Genomic DNA, 19,626 nt, shown 5'->3' on the forward strand with positions numbered 1-19,626 from the left:
CAGGCTAAACTCCACCCCTTCACTCATGTCTCAAATTGACAAGATTATGTAACTATCACAAAAGATGAAGGCTGTGAGGGTTCCCAATGCAGTTCCCATGTCTCAACGATGTGTCATCCACCCTTTGCCACCTAGGAAGTTTCTGTTTCTGGTTTTATTGTTTCTAGTTTTTTGGCCAGTCCCAGCATGATAGATTATAGCACACTTTCTGAAGCTAATTTCAGGTGAGTCTTACTGGGTCTACTTGGAAGCACAAATCCTCAGGTATGGCCTGGAAGTTCCAGACCAATTCTTCTAAGGCACATTTCTTAGAAACTGACGGCAAAGGGGACTTTACTTTGGACAGCTAATTTCATTACCCCACATCTGGTGAAGTCTCAATAAAATCTGTAGTTTCTGCTGTAACAATATCAATTTTTGGTTTGGGAAATGTGCTATGGTTAAGTAAAATATTACCATTAAGGAAAGCTAGCTAATGGAAACAGAAATGCTAATACTTCTGCAACTATTTTTGAGTTTAAAATTAATTTAAAGTCATAAGAGGGGGCATGGTAACTAGGATGTCAAATGAAGAAAGCAACTGTTTACCATGACTTAGAAATCACTAAAGATATGGGTGTTATCCAGCCTATCCTGACTCAATTGCTGAGGACAAAGTGGGTGCATAAGAAAAAGTAGTGAAGAAAGCTGAAGGTGCCCAGCTATCAAAAGATAGCACATCTGGTGTCTTAAAGACTTGAAGATAAACAGGCGGCCATCTAGCTAAGAAACAACAAAGCCCACATGGAAGAAGCACACCAGCCTACCTCAACATGATCCCTGAAGACAAAACGGGTGCATAAGCAAATGCGGTGAAAGCTGATGGTGCCAGGCTATCAAAAGATATCGAATCTGGGGTCCTGTAGGTTGGAAGATAAACAAGGGGCCATCTAACTGAGAAACAACAAAGCCCACATGGAAGAAGCACACCAGTCTATGAGATCACAAGGCCTCAAAGGGATCAGGTATCAGAGACAAAAAAAAGAAAAAGCATAGCATTGTGAATGAGGGGGAGTGCAGAGCGGGGACCTAGGGCCCATCTATGGGCACTTGGATATACCCTTGCAGAAGGGCTGCAGGGAAGAGAAGAGCCGGTCAGGGTGCAGTGCAGCAATGATGAAACATGCAATTTTGCTCTAGTTCTTGAATGCTGCCTCTCCCCAACTATCATGATCTCAATTCTACCTTACATATCCAGCTGGACCGGAGGATGTACACTGGTACATATAGGAACTGGAAACACAGGGAATCCAGGACAGATGAACCCTTCAGGACCAGTGGTGAGAGTGGTGATGCCAGGAGGGTGGAGGGAAGGTGAGGCGGAAAGGGGGGACAGATTACAAGGGTCTACATATAACCTCCTCCCTGGGGCACAGACAGCAGAGAAGTGGGTGAAGGGAGACATTGGACAATGTAAGATATGACAAAATAATAATTTATAAATTATCAAGGGTTCATGGGGGAGGGGGGAGTGAGAGGGGAAAATGAGGAGCTGATACTAAGGGCTCAAGTAAAAAGCAAATGTTTTGAGAATGATGATGGCAACATATGTACAAATGTCTTTGACACAATGGATGGATGTATGGATTGTTATAAGAGCTGTAAGAGCTCCTTATGTTGAAGTGTGGCAAAGAAATTAGATGGTGTCCAGCTATCAGAAAGAATAGTGTCTGGAGTTTTAAAATCTTGTCTTGAAACAAGCACCCATCTAAGTGAGGCATAAGACCATATGGACAAAGCACACCAGCCTATGGGATGTGATTATAAAACCTATCACCCTTTCCCCTTCTTTGTGTGCATTAACATGTACCTCCTTGCGTTTGGTCTGACTCCCACCTGACTGCCTGTACCTCAACTCATATAGTGTGAGACAAGTGGCTTTTCTTCCATATCTACTGTGCTGCTTATACTCACCTCTGGGGACTCCTGTTGTACTTGTCATTTTGTGATTGGCTAGCTTCACTTAGCATACTTTCCTCCAACTCTTCCCATGAAATGACACACTTCATGTGATCATCAGTGCTTTTTAGTGATGTGTGATACTCCAGTGTGTGTATGTGCCAGAGTTTCATTATCCACTCATCTATCAATGGAAATTTAGGTTGTTTGCAATTCTTTGCAATTGTGAATTGTGCTGTAATAAACATTGGAGCCCAGGCAACCAGTCTTGGTCTATTTCTTACGTCTTCTGGGTATATGCCCAGTACAGGGAAAGCTGGGTCATAAAGTAGCTCAATTTCCATTTGCTTTAAATATCACCAGATAGCTTTCCAGAGGCTATATGTATCCACACGACCACCAGCAGTGGAGGAGAGATCTTATCTCATCACAGCCTGCCCAACATTTGTTGCTCTGATTTGGATTTTCCTCAAGGGTGTTAGATGGTATCTCATGGTTGTTTTAACTTGCATTTCTCTGATAGCCAATGATAAGAAGCATTTTCTCATGTTTATTGCCCATTTGGGTTTCCTTCCTAATGAAACTTCTTTTAAGGTCTTTTGCCCACTCCCTGAGGAGGTTAACTGTTTTCCTTTTTGCAGGCTAGGAGGGTATTTTAGACTTTTGTAATAAGCCCTTTGTCTGTTGTCTCATTGCTAAAACTCTTCTCCCAGTTTGTGGGTTCTTGTTACTCTCTTCATGAAGTCTTTCAACACACACACAGGTATTTTATCCTTGGTATATCCTCCTTTTCAATTTCAGATTCACCTGTGTGTGGACCCCTCCCTATTGCAGTTAGCCTATATATTTCCTGGGCCAAGGTTCTTAGGTTTGTCCCGAATCCTTCGTTGATGGTCCTGATAGTTGGGGTTTTACTTCTAGGTCTGTGATCCACCTTGAGTTTGTTCTTATACATGGGTGAGGTAAGCATCTTGTTTCATTTTTCTACAGATGGGAGTAGGACACTAACCCACCCAGGGGGAGAGAATTGGTTATGATTCTACACCATTGGGAGTGTGCATGTAGACCCCACCATGGCGCACCAAACCTTGAAGGCAACGTAACCACATGGAGCAACACATGAAAACAGTGGGCTATAGGGCTGGCCCTAATCAGAACCAGACTGACCCCAACCCTAGAAGTACAGAGGATAACACTAAACCTACAGGTTTAGCATGCCACGCCCACACGAAAGCAAACCAAGAAAAAGAGAGGGACAGTCTAGACTCCATATTGGCACACCAGACAATGTCCCTGCACAGAGCTGCTAAGGCACAGAGGAATGTAGAGCTGACAACAGTTCAAGATATGATGTCTCCTCACTGGAGCACACTGCACCAGGGGACAATACTGGGGACACATAGTGGGGAGTTAGTCCAGCCTGAACACCCCACAGTGGAGGGAACCAAGAAGGGAACATAACAGATCAGTAACGGTTGCAAAGCAAAGCCACAAAGCCCCTGAGGGGCTATAAGAGGCAGCTGCAAAATTCCCCCAGGACCTGTGGGGAGACAGACATAAAGGTCAGAAGACAGACCTGGAATTATGTGTTTTGCCTGTTTTTTTCCCTCTTCTTATTCAATCTTTTTTTTTTTTCGTTTTGGTCTCTGTTAGTGTTGGTTTGCCTACTTATATAAGATAGGCATGAGAAGCAAACTTGAGGAAAAAGCAACAATGGGACAGACAGTTTAAGGGACTTGGGGGGAGAAGGAGTCAGGGGAATGGAGCAGTGAGCAAATAACACCAGAGAGGAGAGAATAACTAGAGAATTAAAATCAACAATGAGGAGGACGTAGAGATCCTGGGGTGTTGGAGCAACAGCAATCTAGCTGAGAAGAATTACTCATAGGCGGAAGAAGGGCGAGCATGATGGTGGGGAGGAAGAAAGTAAAAGGAAACAGAAAAGATCTAGGAAGCAAAGCTATGGATAGGGGTATAAGGATAGGTGTGTACATATAAATACATTCATTCATAAAAATAGAGTACTGGCCTATGTACATATATTTATAGGGCAATACACTGAGGCAGTGGACGGACTTCAGGCCTCTGCTCATACCCTCCCTCAATGCAAGGAAGCTTTGTTCTAACAACCTGGCATTCTGTGATGCTCACCCTCCTGGCATAATTGCTGAAGACAAAATGGGTGCATAAGCAACTGTGGTTAAGAAAGCCGATAGTACCTAGCTATCAAAATATATAGCATCTGGGGTCTTAAAGGCTTAAAATTAAACAAGGGGCCATCTAGCAGAGAAAGAATAAGCCCACATGGAAGCACATCAGCCTATGTGATCATAAAGTGTCAACAGGATCGGGTAACAGGCATCAGAAGACCCAAAACAAACAGGTGAAAAAAACCTGTTGAGAAAGAAGGGGATCAGAGCAGAGACCCAAAACCCATCTGTAGACAAAGGGACATGTCCTCATGGAAGGGTCACAAGGAAGGGATGAGTCAACCAGGATGCAGTATAGAACTGATGAAATACACAATATTCCTCGGTTCCTTGAGGATACCTCACCCCCGACTAGAATGACCACAGTGCTGCCTCTCACTTTGGACTAGACCAGAGCATGTGCACAGGTACAGATAAGAGATATGAGCTCAGGACACACAGAATTCAGGAACAGGAGTGGGAGTAGTGATGCCAGGAAGGTAAGGGGCAGGTGGGAAAGGAGGGAAGAGGGAAGCAATGGAAATGATCACACACAACCACCTCCCCACCCCCAGGGGGACAAACAGAACCACGGAGAAAGGGAGATAGTGGTCAGTGTAAGATATGAAAATAATAATTTATAATTTATCAAGGGGTCACCAGGGTGGTAGGGAGGATGGGAAAAAAGAGGAGCTAATACTAGGGCTCAATAGAAAGTATATATTTAGAAAATGATGATAACATACATACAAATATGCTTGATATAATTGATATATGGATTGTTATAAGAGCTGTAAGAGCCCCCAATAAAACGATCTTTTCATAATAAAAAAAAAACGCAAAACCTAAATTCAAAGGACCACATTAGAGCTCAAATGATGAACACCTGGTTTGCAGAAGGCTGTGGATGACAGTGGAACCCCAAAATCCATTTGCTGGAAAAACACATGGATTAAACCTTCAGTGAATACTCCGACAATAGTTGACAGATCTGAATGGCCTTGTTATCAGGTAACATAACTGACAAACTCAGTTACGGCAGATGTAGTTAGGTTAAAATGTATTAGCTGATCATTTGATCTCCCTTTCGATCCATTGTAAAGTTATCAGTTTAAAATAAAAGTGAAGTGAAATAGATGTGGCTTAAGCCTCTGGTGAGTCCCCTCTGACCACAGACCAAAGGTGTAAATAACTTATCATTCAGGGTGCATTGGAAAGTGGGTTATTGCAGATGCAATAAGGTTAAAATTTAACACCTTATCATTTTTTCTCCCTTCAGACATTTTTAATTTGTTCGAGTTTTTAGTATTTTCTTTCTTTTTGATTGAGAAACAATCACTCTTACTTTTGTTGTTTCATTTTGCTTTTTTGTGTTTTTGGCATATAAAACTCATGTTTGAACCTAGAGACAGTAATTGGATTAATGGTTTCTTACGGGGATGGCAGGGGAGAATGGGGGAAATGGGAAACAATAAGAAATGGTCTGAAATTGATTATAGTGACAGTTATAGAACTCTTCTTAATATAACTGTACTATTAAATTATACAATGTGAATTATATGCCAATAAAACTGTTAAAAAATGGCAGTAAAATTTTAAAGAGATTCCGGAGTCTTCCAACCAAGGCATGACTCATGAGGGTGGCCCCCAGCATCCTCATCTCCACCAAGGACACACCCAGGTAAGCCTCTCAGGGAGCCTGCCCCTCCCTGAGCTGGTTAGGGGATCGTAATCCACTTTCCAATCCACTCTGCTTGAGGGCAAGACTGCTCACATTCCTGGCTAATGGTCAAAAGGAATTCAATGGAGGCTTAATCCGCAAATGGATTTTGAGCTTCCATTACTCAAAGCCCCCTGCAAACCTGGTACTCCGAATATAACTGATATTGTTTTTCAACCTGTGGGTCTCAAATAACTCTTTCACAGGGGTCACCCAATTCCTAACAGTAGCAAAATTAGAGTTATGAAGTAGCAATGAAAATAATTTTTTTTGGTTTGTTTTCTCTTTTTATTAAATCATTTTATTAGGGGCTCATACAACTCTTTATCACAATCCATACACACATCAATTGTGTAAAGCGCATTTGTACATTCATTGTCATCGTTCTCAAAACATTTTCTCTCCACTTAAACTGCCGGCATTAGGTCATTTTTCCCCTCCCTCCCTGCTCCCTCCTCCCTCATGAGCCCAAAATAAATTGTTATTTTGTCATATCTTGCCCTATCCGATGTCTCCCTTCACCCACTTTTCTCTTGTCCATCCCCCAGGGAGGAGGTCACATATAGTTCCTTGTAATCGGTTCCCTCTTTCCTACCCACTCTCCCTCTACCCTCCCTGTTTTGCCACTCACACCACTGGTCCTGTAGGGCTCATCCCCCCTGGATTCCCAGTTCCTATCTGTACCAGTGTACATCCTCCGGTCCAGCCAGACTTGCAAGGTCAAATTCGAGTCATGGTAGTGGGAACGAGGAGGAAACATTTAAGAACTAGAGGAAAGTTGTATTTTCCATTGCATCCTGACTGGCTCATCTCCTCCCCGAGACCCCTCTGCAAGGGGGTCTCCAGTGACCTACTGATGGGCTTTGGGTCTCCACTCCGCACTCCCCCCATCATTCACTATGGTAAGATTTTTTGTTCTGATGACGCCTTATATCTGATCCCTTCGACACCTCATGGTTGCATAGGCTGGTGTGCTTCTTCCATGTGGGCTTTGTTGCTTCTGAGCTTGATGGCCGCTTGATTACCTTCAAGCCTTTAAGACCCCAGACGCTATACTTTTTGATAGCCGGGCACCATCAGCTTTCTTCGCCACATTTGCTTATGCACCCATTTGTCTTCAGTGATCCGTTCGACACCTTGTGATCACCCAGGCTGATATGTTGTTCCATGTGGATTTTTTGCGTCTGAGCTAGATGGCCACTTGTTTACCTTCAAGCTTTTAAGACCCCAGACGCTATATCTCCCGAAAGCCGGGCACCATCAGCTCTCCATTCCTGGCTAATGGTCAAAAGGAATTCAATGGAGGCTTAATCCGCAAATGGACTTTGAGCTTCCATTACTCAAAGCCCCCTGCAAACCTGGTACTCCGAATATAACTCTGATATTGTTTCTCAACCTGTGGGTCTCAAATGACTCTTTCACAGGGGTCACCCAATTCCTAACAGTAGCAAAATTAGAGTTATGAAGTAGCAACAAAAATAATTTTATGGAGAAAAAAAAAAGAATTTTATGATTGAGGGGTCACCACAACATGAGGAACTGAATTAAAGGGTGGTGGCATTAGGAAGGTTGAGAACCACTGCTCTAATACAAGAACACACTGGGACTTCTTATTCTTTTAAACATGACTAAGTTCCATGTTGTAAAAGTTGGATAGTAAAGAGCTTTCCTGGGCAGTTGCCAAAGATGGCAGAGGGGCAGATCCTGGTGCTCGATGGCTGCGGCTGTCTGACAGCCATTGTCGTCAAACAAGTGTTTTCTGGAGCAGGTGATGGTCTTGTGCAGCAAGAGCATCAGTACTTCCGGCCCCTTCTAACAGAAACACGTTCAAGTACATGGCCTTTCTCTTCAGAAAGCCCTTGCAGGGCTCACACCATTTCTGGACCCCACCACCACTTCTGGGGCCCTGGTCCATCTTTGACACTCTGTGGGGCATGGTATACCAGACTAAGCATGTCAGGGTTTTCCATGGGTTCTGTCCACCTATAACAATGGGCAGAAAAAAGTGATGGAGCTTCCTGCTGCCCTCAAGGTTGTACCTCTCAAGTCGACACACAAGTTTACCTACTTGAGCCACCAAGCTCATGAGATTGGCTGGAAGTATCAGGTGGTAATCACCACCTTGGAGAAAAGAGGTCAAGATCTATTACAGGAAGCAGCTCTCAGGAGTTTGACAATCCACAAGTATACAAGAGTCCTTAAGACTTGGACTTCCAGCAAAAATTTGAGTTCCTCCCTGGCCTGGCCTTTTGCTACAGATGCTCTGGACCAAAATCTGCCCACAGCAGGTGTCCAGGTGCTACAGGCCAACCTAGGAGTGTGCAACAGAGAGGCTTCAAGCTTACAGCCAGTCCTCCCATCCAGAAGTGTTTGCAGTTATTAACCTGTTAAAAGTTTATATAAACAGGTAGCAGAACAACCAATCACTATTATTGCAAGAATTTTTGCAAAAATTGAGTTTGAAAACTAACCAAAAGGAATCCCAAGTTGTGAACAGGGCAATTGCTAAAAACATTCTGGATGGTTTTACACTATATTCTGCAGCTGCCAAAACATTCAAAGAGTGTATGTTGTTCAGGGTGCTCTTGGGTCTATAAAAACGCATTTATAAATGCATAGAGTGGGAGGGGCTGTTACTAAGGAGTCACAAGTACTTCACTTGCTACTTCCAGGTTTTTAATTCAAATCTAATAGTAAACCAACAGATTTGCTGTGAATATTGAATGGATTGCCAAAAGAACAAATTGTTCTTAAAAGAAATACAATGGGAACAGTCCTTAGAAGGGAGACGGAGGTTAGAGAAATATCAACTTGCTTACACATCAGGAAAGACAAATCACTAGAAATGAACATGTTTGATAGAAGGCCAACCTTAAAGTTGACGGATTGATTGGCACAATAGGTACAATGTACTCAAAACATTCCAACAATCATGAAGATGGCACTAGACTAGGCAAATTTCCTGTTGTTCCGTTACACAGGTCACCATGAGTCAGAACTGATTCAACAACAACTAACAAAAACACTTTCCAGGTGTCACTCTACAGTACTCTAACTTTCAGACACAGTAGATAGAAAAGTCTTGACAAGGAAATTATGTCTACAGTACTTTATTGCCTTCTTAGAAGAGTAAACAACTAAGTAGTACAGCATATACTCAAAAGAAAGGTGATGAAATATACAGGTTCAAAACATAATGCAGACCACTAGGCTCAATTATCTACCACACTACCAGTTCAGCTCTATTCTGAGTCCTGACAAATACTCTTCTTTTCTTTTCAATTTTTCAAATTAAGAGTCCTTGCACATTATTTTAAAAGGGCTAGTGAAAATCACTGAATTATAATTCTCTAAAATGGAATCATTGTAATTTATATAGACCACTGACATTTTATATCAATATTTTTCCAAAGGTAGAGCAAGTTTTAAGTCTAAAAAGATTTCAATGAATGTATTTCTATTAGTTCATGATGTTTACACTTATTAAGCAAATATTTTACTAAATAGGCAAATTCATTTAGGAAAAAAAAGACAAAGAAACCCATGAAATATAATGAATCAGTTTTAAAATGTATGGCATTTATAAATTTGAAACTAAGTCCACTCTTCAAAAGTCAGTGCAGCTGTACTGTATGAGGTAGCCCACTAAATTATCAACTTTGAGTAGGAAATTGAATACAAAACATGACATTTTTAAGGAAAATAACTTCAAGTGTTCAAATTTTTAAAAAGAATTTTTCTAAAATGTCCTTTTGAAAGATTACAAATACAAGAGAAAAAAACACTCACTATCTTAAACACTCCCATCAAGTCAATGTTGCCTCATAGTGACCCCCTGTGGGTTCCAAGACTGTAACTGTAGAAAGCCCAGTCTTTCTCCAGAGGAGCTGCTGGTGGTTCCGAACTGAGGACCCTGCAGATTGCAGCCCAATGCCAGGGCACCTACAATTTAATAGACTAGAAAACAAAAACTAAAACCCTTTTATTATAGACTACAGATGAATTCATGTAAGTTTACAAATTAGAACTACTCATGTAAGCACCTTAGAGATAATTAACTGTACCTGTTTACTTCATAGTGGAAATATTCTACCCCATCTTCTTTGTGTATTTATTTATATTTTTATATCGGTAAATCCTCAAAACCAAATCTAGTCTCACTGAGTCGACTCTGCCTCAACGTAACCCTAAAAAGTTTTCCCGAGGTCGTGAATCTTTATGGGAGCAGATAGCTTCAACTTTCTCCCAAGGAGTCCACTGATTAACCAACTCCAGCAAGGTTCCTGTATATATATGCAAACATACGTAATTCAACAAAAATTATAGTATTTTATGATACATAATATATAAAACAAAATAATTTTTATCAGTAACTTCCCTCAAATTGGTAGGAAATACTAAAGGCAAACCCCCAAAAAGATGCAAAGTCAACTAGAGTTTATCACAGGGACCACAAAGTACAAGTGTTTAATTTTGATCTAATCCTTAAAATAGCAGACTGCCTAATTAATCCAGGCAACAGGGACTAGCAGGATGAAATGGGAAATATGAAATGGAACTAAACAGAACAAACTACTAAAATAATATACCTTGGTTTGAGTTTCTCTTTTAACTCTTCACCAAGTCTAAGAAAGATTACTCATTCCTAGGGCAAGTACAAGAGAGAATAAAATGAGTACACTAATCCCTCCACTAATATCACCTGTAACATGGAAAGACAATTAGGGAAAGCTATACTTCCAATCCACAAATCTCAATTAGAAGTCATTTTCCATCCTTAAAGGATAATTCAGGAAGAGTTCTAAATTCCTGTTTAGGAGGAGAGTCCTAATTCATGGCGCTAGCTCTCAGGGAGTTTTTTTCTCTTTTAGCTCTATGAAAGAGTTGACTTTTCAGCTTCTTTGGACCCAGACTTCCTTAGAGAATACCACATGTCTTGGCAGCAATCTTCCCCTAGATCTAAGAGGTTCTCGGGGCCAGGACCCTGGGTCCAAAGGATGCACTCCACTACTTTTAATAGTGGCAAGGTCACTATTTACTACTGGAGGCAGAATAACCAGGTCCTTTCAGACCATTAAGAAAGCTCATCTTTATAATTTTATTTCTACAGAACCACTCAATACCAAATGTCTTAGGCTTGGTCCTTTAGAGAAGCAAAATCAGTGAAGAGCGTGTGTATCTATGTATCTATATAATGGCTCAGGTGGTTGTAGAAGCTGGCAAGTCCCCAATCCATAGGTTAGGCATCATGCTGGAAGCGTCTTCAGGCTCATGTGATTGCAACAGAGGTTGGTGAATCAGGATCAGTAGGTCAGAGGGCAGGCTGCTGGCTCACAGAACTTCAAATCCCCAAACTAGAAGAGAAGTCAATTGCCTACTGGCTCAAGTTCCAAGAAAAGGCCATCAGATGATAACAAATCAGATGTAGGATCCAGAATAAGGGAGTCTTCAGAGCATCCAATATGTACCACAATAAAACTCTCCTGGCATCAGAGAAAGGGCATGACTCTAACCACACCTCTTGTAAAATGTGACTCATGAAATACTGCACATTATTGACACATAGGTTTGGATTTACAACACATAAAATGAAAGATGATTACAAAATAGAGAACTACCACACAATATAAGAATGGTGGTCTGTTGATCTAGACTGGACTGGGAGGTTTTCTCAATATTCAATTGCTCTTGTATGTAAGTCTCTTTCTTACACACACAAACACACACACACACACACACACACACACAGGGCTAGGATGTTTTCTCAATATTCAATTGCTCTTGTATATAAGTCTCTTTCTTACACACACACACACACACAAAATGATGGTCTGATCAAATTGACACATATTAGCCATTATATCATGTAAGAATTTACATTTATCTCCCCTAAAACCCCAGGCTAAAGAATGAAAGAAGTCTCTTCCATACTGAAAATGAAAAAACAAAGGCAAGGAAAAAGATTAAATGATCTCTGAGATATCACTACCAAACTGAGAACAAAATGCTCTTGTGTCATAGATACATCAAGAGATATCAATGTAGTGAGGGAGTGTTAAACCTATTGTGTGCTTACCTTCAAGATAAACTTAAGTTGGAAAGGAGGCACTTGATCAAAAACATAATAAATTTTAACATTCTTATTCTAAGGTGTTCTTAAATTTCACTTTTAAACTTATAATAGTATACTAATTTACACAGACATACTATCTCTTGCTATGTAACATTAAAATTTCCAGTTAAGTAACGAGCCATAACTTAAATAGGATTCATCGCCCCCAAAAAAAGTCTTGGGTTTTTTAGTGAGATGTCCATTAATATGAAACGACAACGATACACAAGACCGAAGTATCTGGAAACATCTGGATGCCTACAGTCTTCGGCACGATCACAGAGTGCTCAAAAATTCTTTGACCTGAGGGGAGGGGAAAAAAACGTTAGTGCGATTCCTTGACGAATTGAGGATATGCAATATTGTCTTGATTTAGAAGTACAAAAATAAATAGCAAGATAACTCAATCACATTCCATAACATTTACTTTCAAAATATTGGTAATTAATTGAGGTACTAAAAATTAAATGACCTAAAATTATAAGATTATTAAATTTATACTTAAAATTAAAGAGCTCTACAACACCAGTTATGCTAATTTTATAATTGTAAAAATTTAAATACCATGACCACATTTAGAACTAGTAACTTTAATAACTGGTAATAGCTCAAGCAACTATGAAGATCCACACATGCATACTTGTAGTTTTTCTGAAACCAAAATTTGAATCACATATTCTTCAAGGCTAACATGTGAGAAGACACGTAAGCAGTGAATAAACTAAGTCATCTGACCCAAACCACAATGCAATAGGACTATTTTCTTATTCTAGAATAGACAGTAATTCTTCTCAAAAAGGCAATAATATTGTTTTGAAGTAAATACCTTCAAACAAAAAAGTCAACTGCTAGCATTATTAAAATGTCAGCTATACTTTATTTTGTATTATGAAAAAAAAAACTCTAGACTATAGCTGTCAGCTCCCAAGTGACCCCGTGTCCAACAGGATTGGGCTATCAGGTGATCTATAAGGTTTTCATTGGCTCATTTCAGAGGCAGCGCGATGTATCTTCCTAGTCTAAGTCCAGAAGCTGCACTGAAACCTGCTCAGCATCACAGTAACATGCAAGTCTCCACGCAGAGAAGAATGACGGCTACGTACGAGGTGCGGATGCACTGCTGGGAACCACAGAAAGCAAGCATTCTCACACACAAGGCAAGAATTCGAACACTGAACTAGCACTGCCCTGTATACACTATAGTAATTATCTATAACTGTTGCCCTGTAAAATGCTATGAATGTTAAGTACTACAGTAAGCAGACACATTTTGTGACAGTTCATATGAAATATCAAATATCTCTTAAAACGAAACCAAAATAATTGTTTGTTTTTTCTTTTTATGGCCTTAGATTGTTAAATTATTAAGTATGGGGATAGAGTTATCTGTTATATCAATTTTTCAAATGTTAGTCAACAGATTCATAATCAGTAAGGCTACCATTAACTTAATAGAATATTATCAACTCCCAATTATCTGGGAGATAGACTAATACTCATTAAAATAATCACTGATGAGCAGGCAATGGCCAAGTGAAATTCACAACTACAAATCCTTTAATCTCAAACCTCAGCTAATGTAGAAATGGATGTGATCTATAGCCTAAACTTTAGTATACATGTTGAATCTAACTGAAAAGGAAATTTACTTGCACAAGTAGTTTATTATTAAAATACTTAAAGACTAGAGGTTTGAAGGAGAAGGAAATAAAACAGGTAAAAAAGGGGGTATGTGTGATGAAGAATATTTATTATTGTGATTACCCCTATTTACAGAGAGTGAAACAAGCAGAGCAGCTCCAAAATTTAGCTTACAATGCTGTCTCTCATGGGCTTTGTCATCTTTTCCATTAGAAAATAGCTTTGTCACAAGTTAGCACACATTTTTAGACAAGACAAAGCAAACATTAGTATATAGTCTTTGCCTAACTATACCTTTTCAACCACACTTTCATGTTTGTCCTTAAAGTCTTCATTAACATCCAGTGTTAAGATTGGTACCTCTTGTAAATAATCAAAGTTGGTTCTGTTTAAAGAGAGAGAAATACAATAATCAGAAAAGTAAAAAACAAAAAACCTTCTATCTTTCATCATTGGAAATCAAAATGTTGTCAATTATATTATATTAGTTAATCTGCAAGAATTTCATCTAATGACTCAAAGCCCATCTGTAGACATTTGGACATCCCCTTACAGAAGGGTCACATGGAGGAGACGAGCCAGTCAGGGTACAGGATAGCACCAATGAAACTTTCCTCTAGTCCTTTAATGCTTCCTGCCACCCACTATCATGACCCCAATTCTGGCTTACAAATCTGGCTAGACCAGAGCATGCACACGGGTACAGATGAGAGCTGGAAACACAGGGAATCCAGGACAGATAAACTCCTCAGGACCAATATTGAGAGTAGTGATACCAAGAGTGGAAGGGGAAGGTGGAGGGAGAAAGAGGGAACCGATCACAATGATCAACATATAATCCACTCCCAGGAGGACAGACAACAGAAAAGTGGGTGAAAGGAGACACTGGTCAGTGGTAAGACATGAAAAAAAAATCTCTAAATTATCAAAGGTCCATGGGAGGGAGGGGGAAAAAATGAGCTGATGCCAAGGGTCCAAGCAGAAAGAAAATGTTTTGAAAATGATGATGGCAACAAATGTACAAATGTGCTTGACACAATGGATGGATGTATGGATTGTGATAAAGAGTTGTATGAGCCCCCAATAAAATTATTTTTTAAAAAGAATTTCATCTAGTACTCTCTTCTTACTCACTTATATTTACTACCTGTAGCTAAATATGTCAGGTGAAAAAGACATAGAGATAGGCACTGAGTTAGTTAATTGTGCCAACCTGGCCGATAATCACATGTGGGGCTAATTGAAAGGCGGAGGAATAAGTGGGTGGTGAGCCTCGCCTTTCTAGTTCTCGGGTCTCTTGTTTGTGATGGTCGCACCAGGGTGCAGCTGCCTTAGCAGTTCTCTGCTTCAGCTTGCAGGATTGAGTTTTTACAAGACATTCCCAAGAAGCCATATGGACCTATCCCGATGCAGCCCTGGGTGCTGGAGCAGCCGTGTGGAGACCCCTGCCAGCGCTGAGATGCTTACACGTTCACTGACTCAGCTTTCCTCCTGCAGTGGGCGTCATTGCCTCTGTTCTGTGAGGTGGAGGACTTTGTGGACTGGTGTTGGGTTAATGGGTTAATGTTGAACTTGTGGGCTTGGGCAGCATTGGGTTGGGATATTTTCGTGATGCACACTTTCTTTACATAAAACTCTCTTATATATGAGTTGTTGTGGATTTGTTTCTCTAAAGTACCTAGACTAATACAGGCGCATTATGGTATGTTGTTCTACTAAAAAAGCACACCATAATAGGAAGAATATTTTGCATCTTAACCATGAGAAAACTAAAACCCCAAGAATTTAGTTGAGGTTCTGGGGTTTTACAAACTCATATAAGTGAGAATGGTCTTGAACCAAGACCCAAAACACTATTAACAGCTAATGCTAGTCTACCTCCAATGTCATGTTATAGGAAGCAAATTTAAAATATATTTCCTATAAAAAAATCTGAAAGTACATAACAAAACTGAGGGATTCAAGTTGTAAAATTTAAAGGAAAGATAATCTGATCAAAATTAAAATAATAACAATAAAGAGTCAAAATCCATACCTAATCCTGGAATAAATAAAAAGGCTCAAAATGAAAAACTTCATGTTGCTATTTGTATCTTCCAGATTTTAGATTAGAATTGGACAAATGAATGAAAAAATGAGAAGTAAAACTAAGGCTTACTTCAGTGTCCTGTTCAGTAGCCAGCTTTCATGCTTATAGTGAAGCTTCTCCAAGTACTCAAGAGGAATGCCTTGTTCTTCACTTCTTCCTCGTAAATATATTCGATTCAAGCATGTCTAAAACAAGCAACAAGACAATTAAAGAAAGAAAGGCAAATAAAGGAGAATTATTCTTGCCCGCTGCCATTAACATAAAAACATTTTCCCCTAGTGTTTCTTTGGAGTTCCTGGGTGGTACCAAGAAATTGAAGCCTCAAATTTACAGGTGTGCTTCAGGAGAAAGGCCTGACAATTTATTTTTGAAAAACTAATCACTGAAAACTTATGGTTTCACCCTGGGTTCATCAGGAGTTGGAACTGATTCAACTGGTTTTGATCTGGTTTTGATCTCAGTGTCCCTTTATTTATTTTAGCCAAAATCTCCAATTCTTCTACAAAGTTAATTACTTCCCTCCTTTCTATTCCTTTCATAGCATTTTGATGTCTCTAAACTAAGCAGTTAGAAGTACAGCAAGAATGCTCCACAGGAGGTTGGCAAAACGTCATCTCATGTACCTTGAACATGTTATCAAGATGGACCCATCTGTGGAGAAGAGCATCATGCTTGATAGAGGGTCAGCAAAAAAGACCCTCAACAAGACTGAGGCAGTGACTACACCAAGGAACTCAAACACAGCAATGACTGCAAAGATGGTGCACAAGCCGGTAGTGTTTCGTTCTGTTGTATGCAGGTCGTTACCAGTCAGCGACTCACGCGCATAGAACAACAAAACTAAGCCGGACTTTCCAAAATGTCTATACACTTTAGCATCTATATACTTCATAATATAAATCTCATAAAAAGGAATGAAATTCATTAAACATTCATTTACAACTTTGAGATGGCAGAATAAAAGGCATGCAGATCTATCAAAGGAATCCTGCTTTGAGGTTTACTAAATTTGATTATAAAATCATGCAAGGTACTTTCTGCAATGTTAGAAATACCCATTATCTGTAATAGTCACTAAAGTAGCCAACGGTCACATGATGCTTCGGAGTATTGAATAATACATTGCCAGTGTAGAAACTAAGGAATAGAAATTTTAAATAATTTAAATTTAAATAGCATCAGACAGTAAAGCTCTAGATCTCTTTTCCCTAAAAACGTATTTACCTGTACACTTTTATAACAACTTGTATGGAGTCACAGATCCTCAGACGCTCAGGAAATAAGAACACGTAACCAAACTGATGTACATGAGACAAGCAGCATTCAAATTGTTTACAGAAAAATTTAAACCTTTAACAAAAAGCCGCTAATCAAAGTATATACACACACACACACACACACACACACACACACATATATATACATATATATACACACACATATATTTTATATATACACGTATATGGAAAAATTAAGCTTTCAATTTCTTTATATTTTTTCTATACCTGCCCTATTTTTGAAATTAAAATTTTAATTTATTCTACTTTGCTAAAAGATGAACAAACTATGCACTGAAAATAGAGTTGTTGTTAGGTACGACAGAAAGAAACACTGGCTATACAGTCCTATGCCATTCTCACCATCATTCCTGTTTGAGCCCATTGCTGCAGCTCGTGTCAAATCTAGAGGGCCTACCCCTTTTTCACTGATCCTCTATCAAGGGTGATGCCCTTCTACAAGGCTGATCCCTTCTTAATGAGACGTTCAATGTATGTCCTGCTACATTTTTTTGGTTGTTCTTCCAGTAGTCCACAGCACACGTAATATCCTTCACCATTCACAATTCAAAGACATGAATTCTTTGGCCATCCCTATTTATTGTCCACCTTTTGCATGCTTTCAAGGTGACTGAAAATAACATGTTTCAGCCAGGTACACATTAGTCTTCAAAATGACATCTTTGCTTTTTAAATTTTTTTTTTAACCACTTTCAAGCTCTTTGGCAATAAGTTTGCCCAATATATATGTCATTTGATTTCCTGACTGCTTCCACAGGTGTTGATTGTAGTTCCAAGAAAAAGAAATCCTTGGCACCCTCAATCCTTTCTCAGTTCATCATGTTGCCATCTCGAAGTGCAGTTGTGAGGACTTGTGCTGATTTTCACCAATAAGTGCTTCATATACTCTTCATTTTCAGCAAGTTGTGTTGTCTGCATAGTTCAGCTTGTTAAGAAGCCTTCCTCCAACCCAGATGTCTCATTCTTCACACAGTAACGCTTTTGGGGATTATTTATTCAGCAGACTTTAAGTTACTGTGAAAGGATACCACCCTGACGGATACCTTTCCTGAGAACTATGGTAGTTACACAACGTCATGTCACCTTGAAGACATATAGAAGTGTAGGGGTGGTCGCCAACCTGTGAATCAAGTCACAACCTGCTGGTACCTCCTTAAGGGCATGGCCTTATCGTAAGGAGGGTCCTAGGAATCTAGCCCCCTCTCTGCCTTCACCATCCTGCCGAAGGACCCTGATTGCTGCCAAAGCCCTGGAGATATTACCACTGCCACTAGATACACAAGACTGTAATCACCAGCCTGTGATCTTCCTGCATTTTGCATCACTGCATGTGGCTGAGCTAATCTGAAGGACTTAAGGACTAGTTTCAGACTTATGGGCTTGAGCTAGGATGTTTTCTCTATGGATAATTACTTAATATAAAGCTTTCTTATACATATATGTGTGTCTCTGGATTTGTTTCTCTTGTCAACCCGGTCTAATACATAAACCACACAGAATCCCTGTATTTTGTTCAAATTATTGTCTTTCAGTCTGTCTACAAGTATAGCATGTACACAATTAAGTAGAATATTTTTTTGCACTTAAATTTTTTTTTAATGGTCTATTTGGTGCATATAGACCAAATTTTTAATCAAGAATACCCCCGCACCCCACCCCCCCACCAATGGTGTCCCGCTTTAAATCTGGTCACCGTAGCTAAATGACACGAGCATTTCAAACTCAAGAGATGACCATCTTACATCCAATGGGAGATTGGTACAGTCTCACCAAGGCCCAGAAGCCATTCTGTTTGAGAGAACACACAGACTGAAAGGCCTGCCGTGGAGAATGAGGCGTCTCCACCAGCCAGAGGCTTGGTTTCAGACCCCAATGCCAAGCAGGGCTGGGGGCTCGTGGGAGACGGGAAAGTTGAGCAAGGCCCGGGGCAGTTCGCTGGCAGCAGTGAGAACAAGGCAGTGCAGACTCTGAAGAGGACTCCTGTCACAGGGTCCTTTTCTGGCCACCGCCCAAATTTTTTGCGAATAAATTTGCAATATTATCAATAATTTGCTATGATCTGCATGGGTCTAATGACTTTGAACAGTTAAAGCACAAGTAAAGATCTTTCTGGTATTCTTTTGTTAGTGATTGTATATCATTCGTTTCTCTTTTGATGCTTCCTACACGATTCAATATCTTGCCTATAGAATCCTTCAATATTTGCCCCTTGAGGATTGAACTTTCCATTCATGTTATTTAGCTTGAGCTATGTTAAAAGATTTCAGTTTTCTAATTCGAGATCTTTATACACTTCATTTTGCTTTCCTCTGTATTCTTGGCCTGCCTTTAGATAATCTTCTGTTCAGCTCTTTCACACCAACATTTCAATTCACTAAAGACATTACATTGAAGAGCAAGGTACAGAATTTCTTTTGACATCCCTCTTGTTCTTTTCTTTCCTGTCCTTAGCCTTCAGGACCAGTGGAGTGAGTGGCGAAACAGGGAGGGTAGAGGGAGAGTGGGTAGGAAAGAGGGAACCGATAACAAGGAACTATATGTGACCTCCTCCCTGGGGGGCAGAAAACAGAAAAGTGGGTGAAGGGAGACGTCGGACAGGGCAAGATATGACAAAATAATAATTTATAAATTATCAAGGG

General features: G+C 39.9%; 1 protein-coding gene across 1 annotated transcript in view; it reads right to left on the bottom strand.

Moving 5' to 3' along the window:
- Window positions 1-11,597: 11,597 nt before the first annotated feature.
- Window positions 11,598-19,626, bottom strand: part of DCK (deoxycytidine kinase) — a 21,305-nt gene continuing 13,276 nt past the window's right edge. Inside the window, exons 5-7 of the mRNA XM_004703186.2 lie at window positions 15,759-15,874; window positions 13,895-13,985; window positions 11,598-12,262 (exon numbers count right to left, since the gene is read on the bottom strand). Coding sequence (XP_004703243.1) covers window positions 12,236-12,262; window positions 13,895-13,985; window positions 15,759-15,874 — 234 coding nt within the window. The 3' untranslated portion in view covers window positions 11,598-12,235. The remainder of the gene's footprint in view (window positions 12,263-13,894; window positions 13,986-15,758; window positions 15,875-19,626) is intronic.

Source organism: Echinops telfairi, unplaced genomic scaffold (assembly GCF_000313985.2).
Source record: "Echinops telfairi isolate 266 unplaced genomic scaffold, ASM31398v2 ScPeMD7_7468;HRSCAF=8506_0, whole genome shotgun sequence".
NCBI classification, from domain to species: domain Eukaryota; kingdom Metazoa; phylum Chordata; class Mammalia; order Afrosoricida; family Tenrecidae; genus Echinops; species Echinops telfairi.